The 19,562-nt window shown below is 33.0% G+C and overlaps 2 protein-coding genes and 1 non-coding gene across 4 annotated transcripts in view; all 3 read right to left on the bottom strand.

Moving 5' to 3' along the window:
• Window positions 1-1,244, bottom strand: part of LOC21386631 (potassium transporter 3) — an 8,071-nt gene extending 6,827 nt beyond the window's left edge. The window contains exon 1 of the mRNA XM_010108286.2: window positions 1,161-1,244. Coding sequence (XP_010106588.2) covers window positions 1,161-1,244 — 84 coding nt within the window. The remainder of the gene's footprint in view (window positions 1-1,160) is intronic.
• Window positions 1,245-3,857: 2,613 nt separating this feature from the next.
• On the bottom strand, window positions 3,858-9,634 carry LOC21386630 (calcium-dependent protein kinase 1). 2 transcript variants are annotated; one of them, XM_024172375.1, is made up of 9 exons: window positions 8,815-9,634; window positions 7,185-7,328; window positions 6,672-6,824; window positions 5,940-6,055; window positions 5,241-5,408; window positions 4,771-4,898; window positions 4,546-4,645; window positions 4,329-4,451; window positions 3,858-4,150 (listed from the first exon to the last, which is right to left on the bottom strand). In XM_024172375.1, the coding sequence occupies exons 1-8, from the start codon at window positions 9,500-9,502 to the stop codon at window positions 4,368-4,370; spliced, it is 1,581 nt and encodes a 526-aa protein (XP_024028143.1). In that variant the 5' UTR covers window positions 9,503-9,634; the 3' UTR covers window positions 3,858-4,150; window positions 4,329-4,367. The 2 variants fall into 2 exon arrangements, with proteins under 2 accessions (XP_024028143.1, XP_024028142.1); XM_024172374.1 differs by having other exon boundaries at window positions 3,858-4,451.
• Window positions 9,635-15,580: 5,946 nt separating this feature from the next.
• Window positions 15,581-15,652, bottom strand: TRNAG-UCC. Its single transcript has one exon. It is a non-coding gene; the product is annotated as a tRNA-Gly (tRNA).
• Window positions 15,653-19,562: the final 3,910 nt, after the last annotated feature.

Raw genomic sequence — 19,562 nt, 5'->3', positions numbered from 1 at the left:
TATAGTATAATTATAATATAGTTGTAATTTTTAATTATATTATAACTAAAATATTATCGTTTATTATATAATTTTATAATATATTATATAATAATAATTTTATTATATTATATTAAATTTTATATATTATATTAATTATATTGATATATAAAATATAAATGTTATATATAATAATAAGGGTAATTTTGTTAATATGAAAATATTCATGTTTCATTCTATAGTATTCTTAAAATTATAACTAAACAAATGAATCAATTTTCTTTTTCATTTAATTACTATTATCATTCTCATTCACATTACTATTTCCATTCCCCCACTGCAACTAAACGCACTCTCACTTCCTAAAAAATAATCCTTTCTTCTAGCTAAATAGAAAATATTATGAAAATAATCCTTTATTTAACTAAATAAACAGAGCACATACTTTATAAGACATTTATAAAAATAATCTTTTTTTAGCTAAATAGAAAAAATTATTTGTGTACTTATTAAGGGAAATATATTTTAAATTAAGACAATACAACATTTTAAAGGACGCACAGGTTTTAACTATAGGAAAACAACCGACTTTTACTAAAAAAGTAAAATGAAAAACTTAAGGAGAACAAACACATTAGTTTATTAGTTTTATAACAAGACGTAAGTAGGTAATTAACAATCAAGTACACGCATAATTCTTTAACAACTTATTCACAATCATTAAAAAAAAAATCCAATTGACCGAAAATGAGAAACTCATTAGCACGATGCCACACAAAATACCGAGAAAAAAATTCTAATGAATTGAATATACAACCTAATACTATAAAACAAAGTAAACACGTTAATAAATAAGAGAAAAAAGACATTATTATTATAAACCGAAACATAGAAAAACAAAAGAAAAATTCCAAGCTCTATAGCCAAAACCCCAACAATGAGATGTCTAATGAAAGAGCCACTAGGATGGCAATGTTGGAGCATCATCCGAAAAATGGGTGCATGAAATCCGGCAGCCTCCCACTCCTGTCACGAGGGGCAAGTTGACATAAAATCAGAAGATAGGAGTATTTATAGAATTAAATTAGTATCATACCAGTCTTTCTTTAGTAATTACATACGGATTCAAACTAAATTGGTATTTTAAATGATATTATATATTTTAAAAGGTAAAATGATACGTTTTTAGAGATAGCAATGAGACGGGATGGGGGCGGAGAATGATTTCCAGTCCCCCGTCCCTGCCCTCCCAAATCGATCCCCATCTCCCCTTAAGAAGAGACAAGGCCGGAGTTAGAGAATTTTTCGTAGGAAAGACCTTTATATACTCACTTCATTTCCCATTTAATACAATTATACATTTTAAAATTATAGCAATTTAAAACAAAAATGAAGAGTAAATTTAAATCAAAATCAAATTAGGTTCTATAAAACAAATCATATGCAAAACAAACTTAGTAAAAAGACTTAGTAATAATGTCAACAAAAACACTAATTTTTTTTTTGAAAATTTAATATTACATATATTTATATATAAATAAATATATAATATATGTACATAGGGGTGAAGGCAGCAAACCCGCGTTTATTAATTTCCTGGAATGTCGTTTCTTAATATTATTGTCGTTTTTTAGCTCACTATTGCCACTGTTGTGTGTCTGCGTGGGTCTTTTTTACCGATCAATGTTTTTGACCCTTTTTCTTTTTCAAGTTGTGTCCTTTTTCAGGTGGTTATCATTTTTATTACGACATAGATTATTGTCTTCTCCATATGTTTTTTTATTTCCTCTTCAGATCATATATTCTTCCATTTTTTGTGGATTTTTCGTGTTCGTTATCTTCCTTTCACTGTCGTTCATATATTTTATTGTTTCTATTGTTGTCGTTTTTAAGTTATGGTTGTTTGCTTTATTTGTTTTATAGTTTATTCTACACCTAGTATGTCGTTTTTTATGATGTCGTTTCCTTATTTTGTTTCCATTTTTAATTTATCGTCGTTTAACTCTGTTTGCTTTATTATTATTGTCAGTATATTATATACCTAGCATCTGTCGTTTTTGTGATGGTGTCGTTTCTTTATTTTCTTTCCACTCTAGGTCCTTCTCGCTTTATGATGATGTAATGTAAGCTGTATATTGTTGTCAAATATAGCAGATGTCGTTTCCAACATTTATTGGTTTTTTACTTTGTTTTTTGTCGTTTTCTCTGGTCGTGAAATAAATTACATAGAAATATACAAGAAACAATAAAAGCGAATGGACAATCTGGACAGCTGGACTCTTGAGGATATGAAGCGCTACTTTCTGTTCCAACGGTACTGAGCCCTCTCATTAATCTCCACCGATATTTTCAAATGCAATCCTTTTGTCCAGCCTTTTATTCCATATATTTTCATTCACGTTTTGTGCTAAGTTTCAGTGCTACAAATCTCGTGAGTAATTAATGCCGTGTAAACTTCATCGCCACCTAATTAATAATGTCGTTGTTCTTGTCCAAATCTGATAATTAGACGCTAGGCAAGAAAAAAGACTTATTATTATTATTATTATTATTTTTATGTCATTGTCGTCCTTTTCATGTAAGTGACCATTTTCTATGTATTTTTTTGTTATTGTATGTAGGTTGACATGGTTTCAGTACTAGATGATGTCGTTTATAGCGGTTTGTCATATTTTGTTGTCGTTGATTAGATTATCTTTGTTTACAGATTTACAGTTGATACCGCCTGTTAAAATATGATCGTTTCTCCATCTTTCTGTAAATTTTAACCTTTCTTTTTTTTTTTTCTTCTCGTTTTTACAGGTGACTGTTAATTAAGTTATTATTGCTTTCGACAAGATGTTGCATCATAAGGTCGTTTGTTTTCCTTCCCTTTTTTTCTGTCGTTAATCGGTAGTTTCTCACTTTCTCTTGTATTTCGATTTCTTCTAGGTTTTTTCCGTTTATACATAAATGCGGTTTGTGTATCATGGACGTCTTTTATGGTCATTGTCGTTTGTCTCATTTTTTTTCCCTTGTTTATAAAGGTTGTCATCGTTTTTCTGGGTTGTTTCAATGTTTAGGTCGTCTACAAATCCTTTCGTTCTCTGGTCATTGACTCGTTGTTGTTTGCAGCTTGTCGTTTACTTATCTGTCTTTTTTTGGATGCTGTCGCTTTTTGATATTGTTGCCGTTCATCTCGGATGTCGTTTTTATTATGTTGTCGTTTTCAGGTCAAGTTCTTGTGGTTTTACTTATAAAGCGGTTTATAGAACAGATCTATCGTTTGTTGGATGTTACTTTTTAACTTTGTTGTTGTTTTCCTCGGATGTCGTTTTCCTAGTTTCGTTATAGTCTACCGTTTTTCTGCTCTAATCGGTTTTCATGTCGTGGTTTTCCACGTTTGATTTTTTTTTTTTTTTTTCTTTTTTTTTTTTTTTTTCTTTTTTTTTTTTTTTTTCTCTTTTAGTTTAGTTTGGTTTTGTTTGTTTGTCTGTTTGTTTGTTGGTTTGTGTGTGCGTGTTTTTCTTTTTCTTTTTTTTTTTTTAAGATTTCGGCTTTAAAAAGGCAGATCATTCACACTATTGTTGTCGTTTTCCAATTTTTTGTCGTTTTCTGTTACTGCTCCTACGCGCACATTTTTATTATTTATTATTATTTTTTTCCCGAAGTCCTCTACTCCTACACGTTTTTTTTTTTGTTTTTTTGTTTTTTTGTTTCTTCTTTTGCATAGCAAAAGTGGCCTCTCTGATAACTCCACTGGGTGAGATTGATAGAAGCATAATATTAAAGATCAAAATGGAGGTATTTCATGCTCGTTGCAACTTGGCAAATGGGATTTAGTGAATGCAGCAGCCTTCACTCCCATCTATTATGATGATGTCCACAAACCACGCAAAGACATGAATGAAGCACTTCAATTGCCAACTTCAACTCCAATACATACAGAGTAGAGATTACATCAATAGTACTAAAAAACATACAGAGATCTCAAGAGTCCACAAAAGAAAGAACAAATAATAATACAGAGAGAGAGAGAGAGAGACGCAATAACGAAATCTCGCTTCTTTTCCTTCGTTAATGGATTTAGAATACAAAATCAAATGACCTACTTGAATACAATAATCATTCTAGAACTTTTATTTTTCTCTTAAAAGGGATAGTTTGTGTTTGGCATTGGTAGCCCCATAACCTGCGAAGAAATCTGTTCACTCAAAATAGCCGAACTCTACCGCAAACTGATCCTAAATCTAGTCCATCTCCTTCAAGGGTAATCATAGATAAACCCCCACATGACAAGGAATTCAAGCACGACCACGTAGCTAAAACCAAAATTCAACAACACAACAAAGATTAGACAATTTACTTACGTTGTGGATTTCGCCAAAACATGCAACCTCCGTGTAATTTCATTTGCGCCGTCTGTTTGGGACCATATCTGGATTGCCTTTCCTCATCATGGCTACAAATTCTTCATAGTTGATTCTCCCATCCTGCAAAGAAGAATTTAGGAATCCTCACTTCAATGAAAAATTTTAAAAATACGTTTACAACAGAAAATTTTAAGATAGTAAGTGATGAACGTACGCGGTCCGTATCAACTTCTGCGATAATTTCCTTTATTGTTTTCTCATCCCCTATATTATACTTTATAAGCGCTTGTTCCAACTCTTCCATTGTAATGTAACTGATTCAAAGAGGATACGATGTTATTATAACCGAGTGTAACTGAGATACTTGAGGGTCGATGCACAACTTTTTAAGCCAAAACGGGGAAGAGACCATAGCTCATAATGATAATTAGGAAATTACCCGCTCTTGTCCTTGTCAAAATATTCAAAAGCTGTGTACAAGTGCTCCTCTCTTTCCATTCTATTTAAGTGCATAGTAGCTGTTATAAACTCAATGTAATCAATTGTCCCATTTCCATCCACGTCAGCCTGAAAATGAGAGGAATTAGTGGAGTTGTGGCATAAATCGTCAAATTGATATAGCATTATGCCCATATTTTATAAGAGGAAATCACAAAAAACCAACAGCTTTAACTAAAGAATATACACGCATGCAACAAAAACTATAAGATTCTGTAGGAATCTATGAAAAGTGGAAAAGAGGGGGGGCAAAAAGACCAAAGAAAGTTCAGATCTGATCGTTTTCAAATTCTACTTAGAAGTGCAAGAACAAAACACTAGAAAATACTGTCCTTAATTCTAGGAATATAAGTTTATGTAATTAAACATAAATCTAAAGCAGGCATGCTATCAAAAGACCAGAAACCATACCGCTTCCATCAACTGTCTCACTTCAGACTCGGAAATCTTTGTACCAAGTTTTGGTAAACCAGCTTTCAACTCTTCATATGTGATGGTTCCACTGTTATCTGTGTCCATGGATTTAAACATTTCCTTCAAGCCCATAATTTCCTCTTCAGAAAGACTTTCAGCAATTACCTGAAAGGAGAAGTTGAAATTGAAGTATGATTCTCAACTTTGGGCTTTACAAAAGAGAGTGATGATCATGAAAATGCCTTTCTACGAATCTCATCTCACTGGTAGGGACGAAAATACAAATATGTCAGGGCCCTTGAAGATATTCCTAAAAGCTTCGGCCTCGTAGACAATATGAACATTCCCTGTAATGAGTTTTTTCTTTTTTCTTTTTTTTTCCTGATCAGCAACTTTTTTTCTTTTTTCTTTTTTTTTTCCCGATCAGCAACTTTTTTCCCCAACAAAAAAAGAAAAAAAAAAAAGAAAAAAAAGGAAAAAAAAAAAAAAGAGACAGCTCTCTGCATAAAACCCCTTAAAATTGTTTTCTTTTGTACATATTTCTCCCTCCCTCCCTCCCACCATCCCTCTTGTTCTCAATAAGCAGTCAGATACAGGATACCTCATAATTATTTGTAAATGGCTTTCACACTAAAGACGGTTTAGATGTTTCAATAACAAAAAGCTATCATTCATCACAAGAAAATTTGGTCTCACCTTTAAGGCTACTTTTTTCAGTTTGTTCATTGCCCTAAATTGCTTCATTCTAGTCAAAACAGCAATATCAAGAGGTTTATCGGATGCAACACCATCTTCTCTCATCCATGGATGATCTGTATTCACATTAGATTGCGGATTTTAGTAGTAGGCTTAATATGAAGTTTAAGAAAACCAACAACATTGTAGCATAAAACATAAAAGGTGCACAGAGAAGGTGAGAACAAAGAAAAATAGAGAACCGCACAAAAGGTATAGACAAAGCATGTTTACTTCCTCAGATCTCAATCCTAAAAGACCAGCAAAATAATCATACACATGGCATATTAATGCCCATCACCTATGCAGAACTGGAAAAACAGATTGAGCAAGTGTCTATACAGCACTTGAGCTTGTTTATAGCTCTCTGTGATCCTCAAAAGAATTTCCTGATGTGTGGACTTACTAGATTGACGAGATCATATTATACTGGATACCCTGTTAATTCATTTTCTAGATTGTCAACAAGTTGCAAAATAAGTTTAGAATAGGGGTCAAACGGTTTTGATTGTTGGGATTTCCCTCTCTATGTCTTGAGTTACTGACATTAATAGCTAACTACTATATCTGCCTTTGTGTTTTTCTTTTTAAATAAAATCACCTTTTAAGATCAGGACCCTGGACCCTAGACCTTGTAAATTTTTATCCCATAAGTGAATAAGATTTAGAAAGTCTACACATTATGAAACTTACTTAGGACTTCTACAGCTGAAAGCCGTTCTTTAGGATCGGCAATGAGCATCTTCTTCACAAGATCTATGGCACTAGTGGATATTGAAGGCCATGGATCAGACGAAAAATCAATATGTCCTCGAAGAACAGCATCAAAGATACCTTGTTCATTCTCTGCATACAAATGAAAGAAAGTAAAAATGGCTATGTCAAAAAAAAACTACGCAGACATGAACTGATACTAAAAAAGGTAGCTGATATCCTCAAATTGGAAACTTCAACATACATGAACTTGTAACGAAACTATAAGCGGACTGCATAATTCATCCAGCGCAGCTTAAGCCTCTATACCAGTTAATTTGGTAGTAGTGGGGAGCTTTATATTTGAGCAATCTACTTCTGAAGTAAACATCTAAATTTCTCAAATATATGCTCCTTAGTAAAGAATCAGAAATAGATACTCTATAACTAAAATGGTGCAAAACAAACAATTGTCTTCAACTTCTATTTACTCCAATTCGACAAAAATCATACCTCCCCAGAATGGCGGAACACCACTAAGCAGAATGTATAATATCACCCCAGCACTCCAAATGTCAGCCTTCGCTCCATAACTCCGGCGCAGCACTTCAGGAGCGACATAATATGCACTTCCAACAAGATCTTTAAATACATCGCCTGAAATCATATATAGATTTTAGATAACAACTCCTTACTAAAAGAAACAATGTTGGATCTCTAAGTTAACCAATGTCATACAAAACATATGAAAAGCAATTCAATCTAAAACATACATGTATGAAAATTAACGGAGTACAATAATATCTCAAAAACACATTTGATACTTTCATGATTCATGGCCTTCAGGCTTATATGAACTACAAAATTTAAACTTTCATGATTCATGGCCTTCAGGCTTATATGAACTACAAAATTTAAGTTAAAGCTACAAATATACATAGATTATACAAGGTGACTGAGAAAAAAAAAGTTTTTACAACAATTACATTCCAAAAGAAAAACCATTTGATCTCTAAGCAATGTACTCTCAACAATCAGTTATTTGCCAGAGTGGTAAGGGCTGTAAGGCTGCTCGTTTTCCTTGACAAGGTCCTAGGTTCGAGTCAATTCCACCATGATAGATGGAATGGGGTATATACCCAAGAATTACATTCCAAAAGAAAAACCATTTGATGTCAAGCAATGTACTCTCGTTATTTGACAGAGTGGTAATAAGGCTGCTTGTTTTACTCGACAAGGTCCTAGGTTCGAGTCAATTCCACCATGGCAGACGGAATGGGCTATGCCATCCATTACAGGATGATTATTTCGATACACCATTAATATATCCTTATAACCTTTTAATTTATCAAAAAAAAAAAGAGAGAAGAAAATCAAAGATTCAAACATATGAAAATCTCAATTTCTCTCTCCTCTCCTGTACCTTTTATTTTTTTTAACAAAAAAGGTATTTCATTAAACTGAATGCATCAGTACAAATTACCCCAATTACATGAGATAATACCCTCAACCTCAACCGGCTCCAGCAGTAAAATCTGGTGAAGCTCGATGAGAAAGACTTGTACTGAGACCCGACGACGGGAAAATTCCTCAGTACACACCGATAATAGAGCACATGTAAGGCTCGTTTTGACAAGATCTCTACAATCGATGAAGGCATCCGATCGATTGAGAGCACATAACATGTAGCACAAAGGCCACCAAGCACTCCGCATAGACTAATATCCAGTGGAAGACAACTAAACCCACACAGTTATAGAGATTGGTGGAACACAATCCACACCATCGGTGAGCAACTCAACCGAGTAGGAGACATAACAAACACCAGGAGGTGGGGAAACCACATCCGTTATTACAACGTAAGGGCGACCTTTATTACAACAAAAAACAACAGTAAAAAAATGGAGATAACACCATGACTTGTTCCATATTGGTTATGCTTAATATAACAATCAATAAACTCATATATACTGAAAATCCATCACTTGTTCCATATTGGTTATGCTTAATATAACATGGATCCACTACACAACTCCAGTCAATACCGCAAGAAGCTAATTATATTAATTCAAAGAAAAACACTCCTCCGAAAACCAAGCAGAATTATCAGCAAAAACAAAACGTCAGAGAATTGATCACTAACCTGGCTTGAAGAAGACGGAGAGGCCGAAATCCGTGGCCTTGAGCGGCGAATGCTCGTCGGTGCTCAAGAACAAGAAGTTCTCAGGCTTCAGATCCCTGTGCATCACTCCCATGGCGTGGCAATCGTGGACGACCCTGACTATCTGACGACAGAGATTGGCCGCAGCCCTCTCGGAGTAATGTCCCTTGGCGATGATCCGGTCGAAGAGCTCGCCGCCGGCGCAGAGCTCCATAACCAGATTGACCGAGTGCCGATCCTCGTAGGCGCCCTTGAGCTCCACGATGTTGCGGTGACCGGTCATGTGGTGCATGATCTGGACTTCCCGGCGGACGTCCTCGACGTCGTCGCGGTTGACGAGCTTCCTCGTCGCGATCGACTTGCAGGCGAATTGCTGCTTCGTCTCCTTGTGGGTCACCAGGTAGGTTACGCCGAACTGGCCGCGGCCGAGCTCGCGGCCGAAGATGTAGGTCGAACGGACATCCTCCATGGGCCTTCCCAGAACGCGGCCCACGGCGGCGGCGGATGTTGGGGTTGCGGCGGCGGCGGGGAAATGTGGTGGTCGGGGAGGGGGTGGGGAAGGACGGGAATCGGGAGGGAGGACGTTGACGGCGTCGTTGGAGGGGCGGTGGTGGTGGGGAGGGACTCCGCCGGAGTCACCGGAATATTGTTGGCTGCTGCAGTTGCCCATTTTGATTTTCTTGGGGGATTGTTTGGTAAACGAGAGTCAATGGAAAAGTGGGAAATTGGTCACTGTTTTCTTTTTTTAAGGTAATTTGCTTTTGGTAGGATTTTTTTAAGGGAATTGGGATAGTGTCTAAAACTTATTAGGAAGGCCGCTTTACTAATGGGATCAGCTTTTTTGACTATTAAATTTTGTTAAAATAATATTAGATTAAAAAAATATAAAAAATAATAATTTATAATACATATTTGATGATTGAAAAGTAAAAAATTATAAATAATTCATTTTTTTTAATTCTATTAGAGAAATTCTCAACTTATTATGAAGAAAAACCCTCAAATTTTAGAGTTTTTACAATGGAGCATGCAATTTACTCCAACGGTGGGAACTGTTTTTACCATTAGATTAATTTTTTAACGATCATATTTATAATAGAAATAGTTTTATAATAAATTTTTAATACGCATCTGGACATATCCGATTGTTAAAAACTAATATAACAATTAAAAATAATTGTTCCTATCGGTAAAAAATAACATGCTCCATCATAAAAATTCCTAATAAAATTATAAAAAGAGACCTATTGCAGACTTAAACTAAAATATATTTTTTATTAGTACCGTAAAAAATTAACAAATAAATTAACTGAACTAACTTTTTTTGGTAAATAATTTATATCATAATTTGAGGAGCTGTAATTAATTGATTTATAATTTCCTAATTTTGGGAGATTCGCATAACTTTCATTCCTTTTTAATTGGCCAAGTTATTCGTAGAAATTCTAATTCCTCCCTAATGGCTAAATCTTCGTAGGTTTTGTTTTTTGCTTTGTCACATGTGGTTCTTGCCTTCATGATCATGTCGGTTACAGTTTATTCGTTTTTCAGGCTGTTGCCGTTTTTTTACCATGTCTGTCATGATGCTGCTTTTCTCCTCTTCCATGTCGTATTTGTTTTTCCATGATACCACTTACGTCTGATATCACTATCCTAGATATTGTCATTTTCTTTCGTACTAGTTCAAAACACGTTTTCAACGCGCAGAGTATTCACCGTATTATATTTTTTTAGATATTGGTCTTTAACGCGCGTAAAGATTAACGTTTAGTTCATAAATTAAAATTATTTTTAAATTACGTGTATTTATTGTGAGAGAAAATATTATAAAAAATTATGAACTATGATTCGAATCAGAGAATAAATCCTCCAACCAGACGTACTCAATTGCGTTTGCTATGAGGGTGTTAGATTCAGAATTGTAATTTTAGTTCCATTTTTTATTTGTTTACAAAAAGTAAAAATGATTCTTAAAAATTAGTGTTTGATTTGGATAAAACTATTTCTATTATACTTTTAGTTCAAATACTTAATGATTCTTGATGTGTTGATTTAAATCAAAACCACCTTAAAAATAAAACCACCGCCCTTGATTTTAGATGGTTCAAACCTCTAATTCTGATTCCGATTCCATAATTATGGTTTGGACTCCAAATTCAAACAATAATCATGAATATAGTTCTAAAACTAAAACCACCATGATTTTAATCCTCATACCAAACACAACCTAAGTTAAAATAATAATTTTACACATTTTTTTTAAAGAAAAAAAGGCAAAAATGACATCAATAAAAAAAAGACAAAAGAGGGAAAAAAATCTAAAGCAAAAGACAGAGAAAGCAAACAAAAAAAGGGTTGTGTGGCCAATTGTGGGGGGAGAAACGGTCGAAACATTTCGAGCCCGTTTGGTTTATGGATTAAAACTATGAGATTAAAACTATTTTTGATTTACGCGTGTTTTTTGTGAGAGAAAATATTGTAGCGAACCATGATTCGAATCAGAGAACGAATCCTCCAACCAAATGAGACCTTCGTCCGCTCCCCCAAAAACGGGTTCTCTTTTTATAGGATTTTAGATATAAAGACTTAAAATGTCTTCAAAATCTTTTTATTGACTTTGCATTCTTTTAAGAGTTTTGTTTAGTAAAAAAAATATAAAATAAAAAACTTAAGTAGAGCATAATTAAAAGGAAAACAAAATTTTTAGTGGAACAAATTATAAAGGAAATTATTTATGCGATAGGTACGAAAAAATAGTATTTAAGAGGGTTATAAGTAAAAAAAAAATATATATTTATGTAAAGACACATTTGAGAATATATGATATCACTAAAGCAATTAGGGGAAAAAAAGTTTTATGAGGGCCATATTTGGAATAATATTAAGTATGCTCATATTTGAGAGAAACTATTTAGAGATAAATTATTGTAGTTTTATTTATGAGATTAAAAAAACACATGTAAATATGACAATAAGAAAAAGTTTTTTAAAAAACACATAAAAAGAAATTAAATTGAAAAAACAACCTTTAATAAAAAGAAAAATAAGGATATATTTAAAATAAATTATTTTAGTAAGTGCGAAGCGAGGAAAATAATATTTCAAAGAAGTTAGAAAATGTTTTTAAAAAAGAAAAAGCAAACAAAACAAAAAGATAATGCCCATGTGTTAAAAGATGGAAAAACTTCTATATAATGTCACATGTTAAAATGAGAGAAAAACGTTTTAGCTTTTTTATATAGGTTAAAGATTAAAGATATATGTATATTTATTATATTTTTCTATGATAAAAATAGCTATTTCGTGACCTTGTTTTTCGAAGTTCAGATCTGCTGTCTCATTGTGACCGTCTCCTTAACTGTCCCTTCAATAGAAATTTAACACCTCATCAAAAATTTAACACATTAATTATAATTAAAATTTTGTTCATTTTATTAATTTGAGTTTTTAATTTTAATTTTATTACAGTTAAAAATTCTCATAAAAATTCATATTTAATTTTTTTATTATATTAAAAATTAGAATCACCCAACTGAACGATGTTTAAGGTCCTATTCATTTCGCTTATTCGAGTTTAGAATTTAAATTTTATTATAGTAAAAAATTCTCATAAATAATTACATCTAACTTTTTTACTACAATAAAAAATTCTCACATAAAATTATATCTCAATTTAAATTAAAAACTCGAATCAGCGAACTAAACGCGTAGATAAGTTAGCGGAAGAAAGGCAAACGGTGTTAACTGATATCATATTAATACCTCCCTACTGTCTGAAAATGTTCCCATTTTGACTCACTGGGTCCCACCGTGAGATTACACCTTCTTCCACCGTCCGATAATAAAATCAACCAAAAAAAAAAAGAAAATCAAATTATCCCAAACGTGTACCCACTCAGGGATGCTCCCATAGCTCCATATTGATAACACACTTGGGTATTAACTAGTAAGCCTTAGCCAATTGACTATTGATTCACTCTCTCTCCACTCTTTTCCCACGTCACACGAAAGCCAGCCATGGAAGAAACCTCATTCAAATCCCACCTCTCTATCTCCTCCTCTTTCTGTCGGCTTTCAACTCTGCCGCTTACTCCATCTGTGTCAACCACGGCACCGTCACCGACAACCTCTCGCCGCTGTCCCAGGTTGCCGCCTCTGACAAGAGCCTCATCTCACGTCTCTTGCCGGCGACGAAAGCTCTCCCTCGACTCTGCAGCTCGCCAACGTCACGAGCTATAAGAAAAACCCTTCAATTTTTTTTTAAGCCCATCGCACGTCCATTTGCTCTTCGTTAACTTATAGCTGGTGTGTGAAATTTTTGATGAGGTGTCTGATATTTATTGAAGCGACAGCTAAAGGAACGGCCACAAGAAAACAGCAGATGTGGACTCGTGTCATAGGTCTTGTTCACTTCACCGATTCGAGTTTAGAATTCAAATTTTACTACAGTAAAAAGCTCTCACAAACAATCACATCTAACTTTTTTATTACAGTAAAAAATTCTCACATAAAATCACATCTCAACTCAAATTACAAACTCAAATCAGCGAAGTGAAGTCTCTCTCTGTTTTTATTTATTTATTTATTTATTATTTTTACTTTTTTGCTTTGATATGCTTTTTTTTTCTTATTAGACACCGTTCGTTTTATCGATTTGAGTTTAAAATTTAGGGTCCGTTCACTTCGCTGATTCGAATTTAGAATTTGAGTTTTCTACAGTAAAAAGCTCTCACAAACAATCACATCTAACTTTTTTGCTACAGTAAAAAGCTCTCACATAAAGTCACATCTCAACTCGAATTCTAAACTCGAATCAGCGAAGTAAATGGGGCCTTAATATTTATTACAGTAAAAAACTCTAAAAAATAGTCACATTTAACTTTTTATTATAGTAAAAAGCTCTTACATAAAGTTATATTTCAACTCAAATTAAAAACTCAAATCAACGAACTAAACATGCCCTTATTGTGCTAATTATAAATTTAACATTTGAGTATAAAAAATACTCTATAATATAATATTATTTGTTGTGTTAAATTTCTCACCAAATATAACATATAAAAAATTTAATTTTTAATTACTATTAGTTGAAATGTTTACTTTTTCTTACGTAATCAATGTAATTTTTACATTTTTTAATTAATTTAAAAATAAAAGTTTACGTTTATAACTTTCAAAACTTAATAATTATAATAAAAAATAAATTTAACATTTTAAATATCATTATGTATTAAAATAAAAATAAAAATAAAAATAACATATTATATCATACTTTTTAATATTAAATATATAATTGACATTAATATTTACCTAAAATATTGAATAGGGTCCTAACTTCTTTCAAGATGTGATATATATTTTTTATTGTCGTTTTTACAACTGAGTTGTCCGCAGTCCGCATCAATAATATCTTTTAGTTACTATTGTCGTTTTCACATTGTTGTCATTTTGTTTACCAATAATAACGTGACGAGTTATAAGAAAAACCCATCAATTTTTTTATGCCCATCGCACGTCCGTTTGCTCTTCTGTTAACCTTTAGCTGGTGTGTGAAATTTTTGATGAGGTGTCTGATATTTATTGAAGCGACACACAATGACACAACAGATTTGGACTCGTGTCATAGTCTCTCTCTGTTTTTTTTTTTTTTAACTTTTTTACTTTTGGTATGCTTTTTTTTTTTCTCATAGCATCCCAATATTATAATTAATGTACTAATTATAAATTTAATATTTAAATATAAAAAATATTTTTTAATATAATATTATTTATTGTGTTAAATTTTTTATTAAATATAGTATATGAGAAATTTATTTTTTAATTACTATTAATTGAAATGTTTATTTTTTTTACGTAATTAATGCAACTTTTACATTTTCTAATTATTTTAAAAATAAAAGTTTACTCTTACAACTTTTAAAACTTAATAATTATATGAAAAAGTAAATTTAACATATCAAATAGCATTATGCATTGAAATAAAAATGAAAATAATATATCATATCATATTTTTTGATGTTAAATATATAATTAACATTAACATTTGTATTAGATATGATCTTAACTTCTTTCAAGATGTGATACATTTGCATTAACAGAGGAGAGGAAGCTCTCAACTATAGTAAATTACATTGGCTTTATTGTTTAAATTAAATGGCTGTTCCTTTTTTTCAGAAGAAAAAATAGATAAGAAAATTCAAAAAAAATTGGTTGATAAAAATTAGGTTCGTCATAAGTTCTTTTTTTTTGGGACAAAAAAATTGTTATTTTGATTCTTCCTTTTATCTAGCTAACATTTTTTAAGTATTAGATGATATATGTTATTGAAGATCAAAACAATAAAAGAAATTTTTTTTAAGTTTAATTTTTTATTTATTTAGTTGCAAAAACAATAATTATTCAACTTATGAGGGAAGTTAGAAAATTTTAACTAGAAAATAAATTAAAAATGGTAAGAAAATGGGTATTGGGATTGGCTTTTGTTGAGTAATTATCATTGATAAAAGAACGTACAACAGTAAAAAAATGACATTCTTTGTAAATAAATGACAAACGAAAGGACAAATTTTGTTTTTATTTGTTCTTGAAAAATAGAGAGACAGGTGACAAGTAAAGAAGCCTTAGAGTGATAAAGAGAATGATAAAGAAATTAAACTTGAGAATTTAAATGCTGAAAATGGAATTAGTAAGGGAGACATTATGAGAAATTATTACATGAATCAAAATGAGGAGGAAAAAGAATAAAAAATGCGTCTGCCGGGAGTCGAACCCGGGTCTATTGCTTGGAAGGCAATTATCCTAACCGTTGGACTACAAACGCTGGTTGATGGTAATTATGTTTAAATTTTAACTCAACAAAGTGGAAAGAATGAAAAGCTGAAGCACTGAACCAATGGGTATTTTTATTTAAGCCAAATGTCAATAATTTATTTAATTCGCTGATTTGAGTTTTTAATTTAAGTTGATATGTGATTTTATACGAGAGCTTTTTACTGTTGTAAAAATTTAGATGTGATTGTTAGGTTTGTAAGAATTTAGGCCGAATCCGACTAATCCGTTCGACCCGAACCAACCCTACCTGAAATTTGTGGATTTCTTTTTTTTTTTTCTTAGATTCAAATAGGCCCAACTCGCACATTACGAGTTAGGCCGCGGGCCGGGCTTTCTTTGGCTCGATACTTCCCCTCCCGGGCCGATGAGATCAGTGGGAAAAAAACCATAATGCCCTAACTCTCAGTGTAATATCTCACTCTCACATCTCTTTCTTTACGCCGCTCAGCAGCTCTTAGTCCTCAGCCTCTCTCTCTCAGTCTCCTTCACTTCTCAGTCTCTCTCTGCTAGTCTCCGTCTCTGACGCCCTTCCTCTTTTTCTTCTCACACTCACCGAGTCGCCGTCCCTACTCCCTCGCCGTTTCTTCTTAGAAGCAGAGCCAAAGGCTCTCAAGCTCAGCCTATCTCCCTCTCACTTCCTTAGTCCTCAGACTGAACCTCGCTGCTAGAAATACTTAACCCATGCTATGTTCACTCTACGCGGCAGGTGCGTTGGTTTCAGGTTCAGGAAATTTCTTTTTCCCCTCCTGGTCCCTTTACGAACAACTCTAGTTATGTATTCATATTCAGCAGCGCATTCTTTCATTTTTATTTGAAGAGTTTCAGGCGTATTCTTCTTTAATTGTAAAGTATAATATAAGCTATATTTCATGTCTTGTTTCTCTGCACTGGCGTGATGATTTATGTCTGAATGTTGTTTGTCTTTGTCCTTTTTTCACTTCTTACCTACTTGCTTTGGTATTTGATCATATTGGAGTTCTAACAATACAAAGGAAATCCAGTCGTTTGTAAATTAGGCCGATCAATCTGAGTAACCCGAGCCTATCCGAGGTCACTTGAAAGGTTACGGGCTTGTGGCCCCAAGAGAGTTTTGCGGCCTAAAATTTTTTCAAACCGCAGTGTATGGCTCAGTCTAAGCCGAGCCTACCCGACCAAATTACATCCCTAGTGACTGTTTTTGAGAGTTTTTTACTGTAACAAAACTCGAATCGGTAAAATAAATGGGGCTTAAGAAAACACAAATTCACCAGCATTAGCATTGATGTTATAGATGTTATTAGGACTGCCATTTTAAAGCAACTTTTGTGTTTTATTTCTTCAGTTTGATGAATTAAATTTATTTAAAATTTTTCTTGATTGTGTATTTAACTTTTTGGATATATCAAGACATTTAATTATGTTATATTAACTTCTAAGTTTTTCATATTAAAAAATATGTACAATTTTAAATAAAATTAGACATTTTATTAATGATAATTAATGAAGGTTACAACTAATTGACTTGACTAATAATTGTGATTCACAGCCACTGAAATATCCTCATTTGGCTTTTTAAGCCCCTTATGTTTCAAACTAAAATTAGTAGAAGAAACATTACGAGGGAATATTATAAATGAAGGAAAAAAAGGATAAAAACTGAGATTGCGTTTTCCGGGAGTCGAACCCGGGTCTATGGCTTGTTGTGGTACCAAGATTATATAATAAATAGACTTTGATACAACCACTGAAACTCATAAACCAGTAACAGAGAGTATTTTAGCAAATATATTATATGGGAATATAGTTCTTTTACCACCTTAATTTTTTGATTGTGGTAAATTATCTTTTGAATTTAATAAAATATTACAAAGTGCCTTTAATAAGAAATGAAATTAAAATTTCAAGCAATACACTTATACACATTATATAAAGCGTTATTTATTGGTATCTTTTTTCAAACAAGCTCATGTAATGTATATGAAATTTTTTATCTAAGTTTTAGCAGTCATGGATAAGAGGGCACTTTGATACCATTTGTCAAATTTATGGGGTACTTGTCAAAATAAAAAATTTTAAGGAGTTAGTTTAAGAATAGATGCACTAAATACCCTAAAATATACTCTCCCACCTGGGGAAGAAGAAGGAGAAAGATAATAAAAGGAAAAGGAATTTGGGATAGGAAAGATAAAAAAAAAAAAGAAAAAGAAAAAAGAAAACAATTAGTAGAAGTTGGTGGATACATAATTGACACGGATTTATTTAAAATATCATTGATTTTTGTGGTTAGGGATCACAATTTTGATCAGCAAACTCATTTATGGGCAAGGATTTATTTTACATTGAATGAGTTGAATCTGGTTTAAATTAGATTCAAGATTTTAAAGATATAGATTAAAATGTTAATATGACACTGGCCATGGAGCAAAAGGAAGGGCTTAGGAGTCCCCGATCTATTAAGTATAATGTTATCACATAAAAAGAAGTATGATGTTATACCGCATATAATACACAAAAAAAAAAAAATTGAAATATATGTTTATTTTTATTTTTAACTCAAATAAGTGTCTGATTTTTTTAAGTATTTGCATCTTAAAAAAAAAAAACTAACAAGATAAATAGGAGTACTTGCGATGAGAAAATATGTCCTGTCCTGTCAAGTTAAACAACTTAACGAAAAAAAAATATATGCCTCGTTTATTTCACCGATTCGAGTTTTCAGTTTTAGGTTTTTACTGTAAAAAGCTCTTAAAAAATGTCACGTCTAACTTTTTCTGCTACAGTGAAAAACTCTCAGAAAATGTCACATCTCAGCTCGAATTGAAAACTCGAATCTGTCACGCCCCCCAAACGGGGTGGGTGACGTGGAACTCGATTTGGGATTAATAAAGCAGATTCCTAACCGGGTCCCACACTTAACTGCATAAAAATATAAATAAACGACATAATCCAGGAGCCTCTGACACACAGGGCTCCACCCCATAGGACATACAGTATCGTACATACATGCACATGTAAATAATCAATTACAATAGACATCATCCACAGTCTAGTAAATCCAAATGTCATTGATTACAAATTCTTACATATTCCTTACACTTTATGTCAGAGGATGAACACAATCCTCACTTGATCGTTCCGTAGCACCACTCAGCTACTCCCGCTACTGTGCCCCGCTCCTAGAGTCTCCTGGGAGGGGTTTTAAACATTTGAAACATAAAACGTGAGCGAAAGGCCCAGTAGGATATAATTTGAAATATTTAAAATAAACGAATAAATAAATGAATAAGCAAGTAAACAAGACATTCAGTCCCGACAGAACAACCGGAACCTCACATCCTTTTTTCTCAAAGGAAATATAACTGAAAATAACCATATTACAGGCTTCAGCAAGTAATTAGTACAAATTACTCACCTCACCAAGTGCCTCGCCTACCCGGACCGGTTTCGGGTTCTGCCCCCGAGGATGCCCTCTCCGCATCCTATCTAGGCTTACAACAATAGACTCTATTACCAGTTTACAAGACCTCTTATCTTAAGAAATCATCCATTGAACATTATGAAATCGTTCATATGACCCCACGAATTACTCAAGCCGCGGGCCCCATGACTGGACAAGCCATGAGGTTCCATGACTAGACAAGCTATGGATTCCATGGACATGACAAGCCAAGGATTTCCATAAACTAACAAGCCATGGTTTTTAAAATATTTTTCTTTCGCAAACCAATCCCTTTCTTTAAAACACTTTCAAGGCTAAAATCCTTTCTTGAAAACAGGCTCACAAGGAAAAGGAGTAGAAATCCTACCTCGCACAATCAAACCTGGGACTAGCGTTGCCCTTTTCCGGCTTCCGCTTCCTCAAGCCCCTTCAGTCTGAATCCATAGCGAGCACTGATACAAAATAACACTTTAGGATCAAT

This window comes from Morus notabilis, unplaced genomic scaffold (genome assembly GCF_000414095.1).
Source record: "Morus notabilis unplaced genomic scaffold, ASM41409v2 Scaffold767, whole genome shotgun sequence".
Lineage (NCBI taxonomy): Eukaryota > Viridiplantae > Streptophyta > Magnoliopsida > Rosales > Moraceae > Morus > Morus notabilis.
The sequence above is the reverse complement of the archived record's forward strand: the minus strand, read 5'-3'. Positions and strand labels throughout refer to the sequence as shown.

Bases quoted from the DNA above. Each gene is read 5' to 3' on its own strand.
- LOC21386630 (XM_024172374.1), bottom strand. From the start codon at position 9,502: ATGGGCAACTGCAGCAGCCAACAATATTCCGGTGACTCCGGCGGAGTC. The intron at 7,329-8,814 runs GTTAGTGATCAA...ATATGATTTCAG, and splicing joins CTCCGTCTTCTTCAAGCCAG to GCGATGTATTTAAAGATCTT. The intron at 4,899-5,240 runs GTATGGTTTCTG...TCTCATTTTCAG, and splicing joins TGAGACAGTTGATGGAAGCG to GCTGACGTGGATGGAAATGG.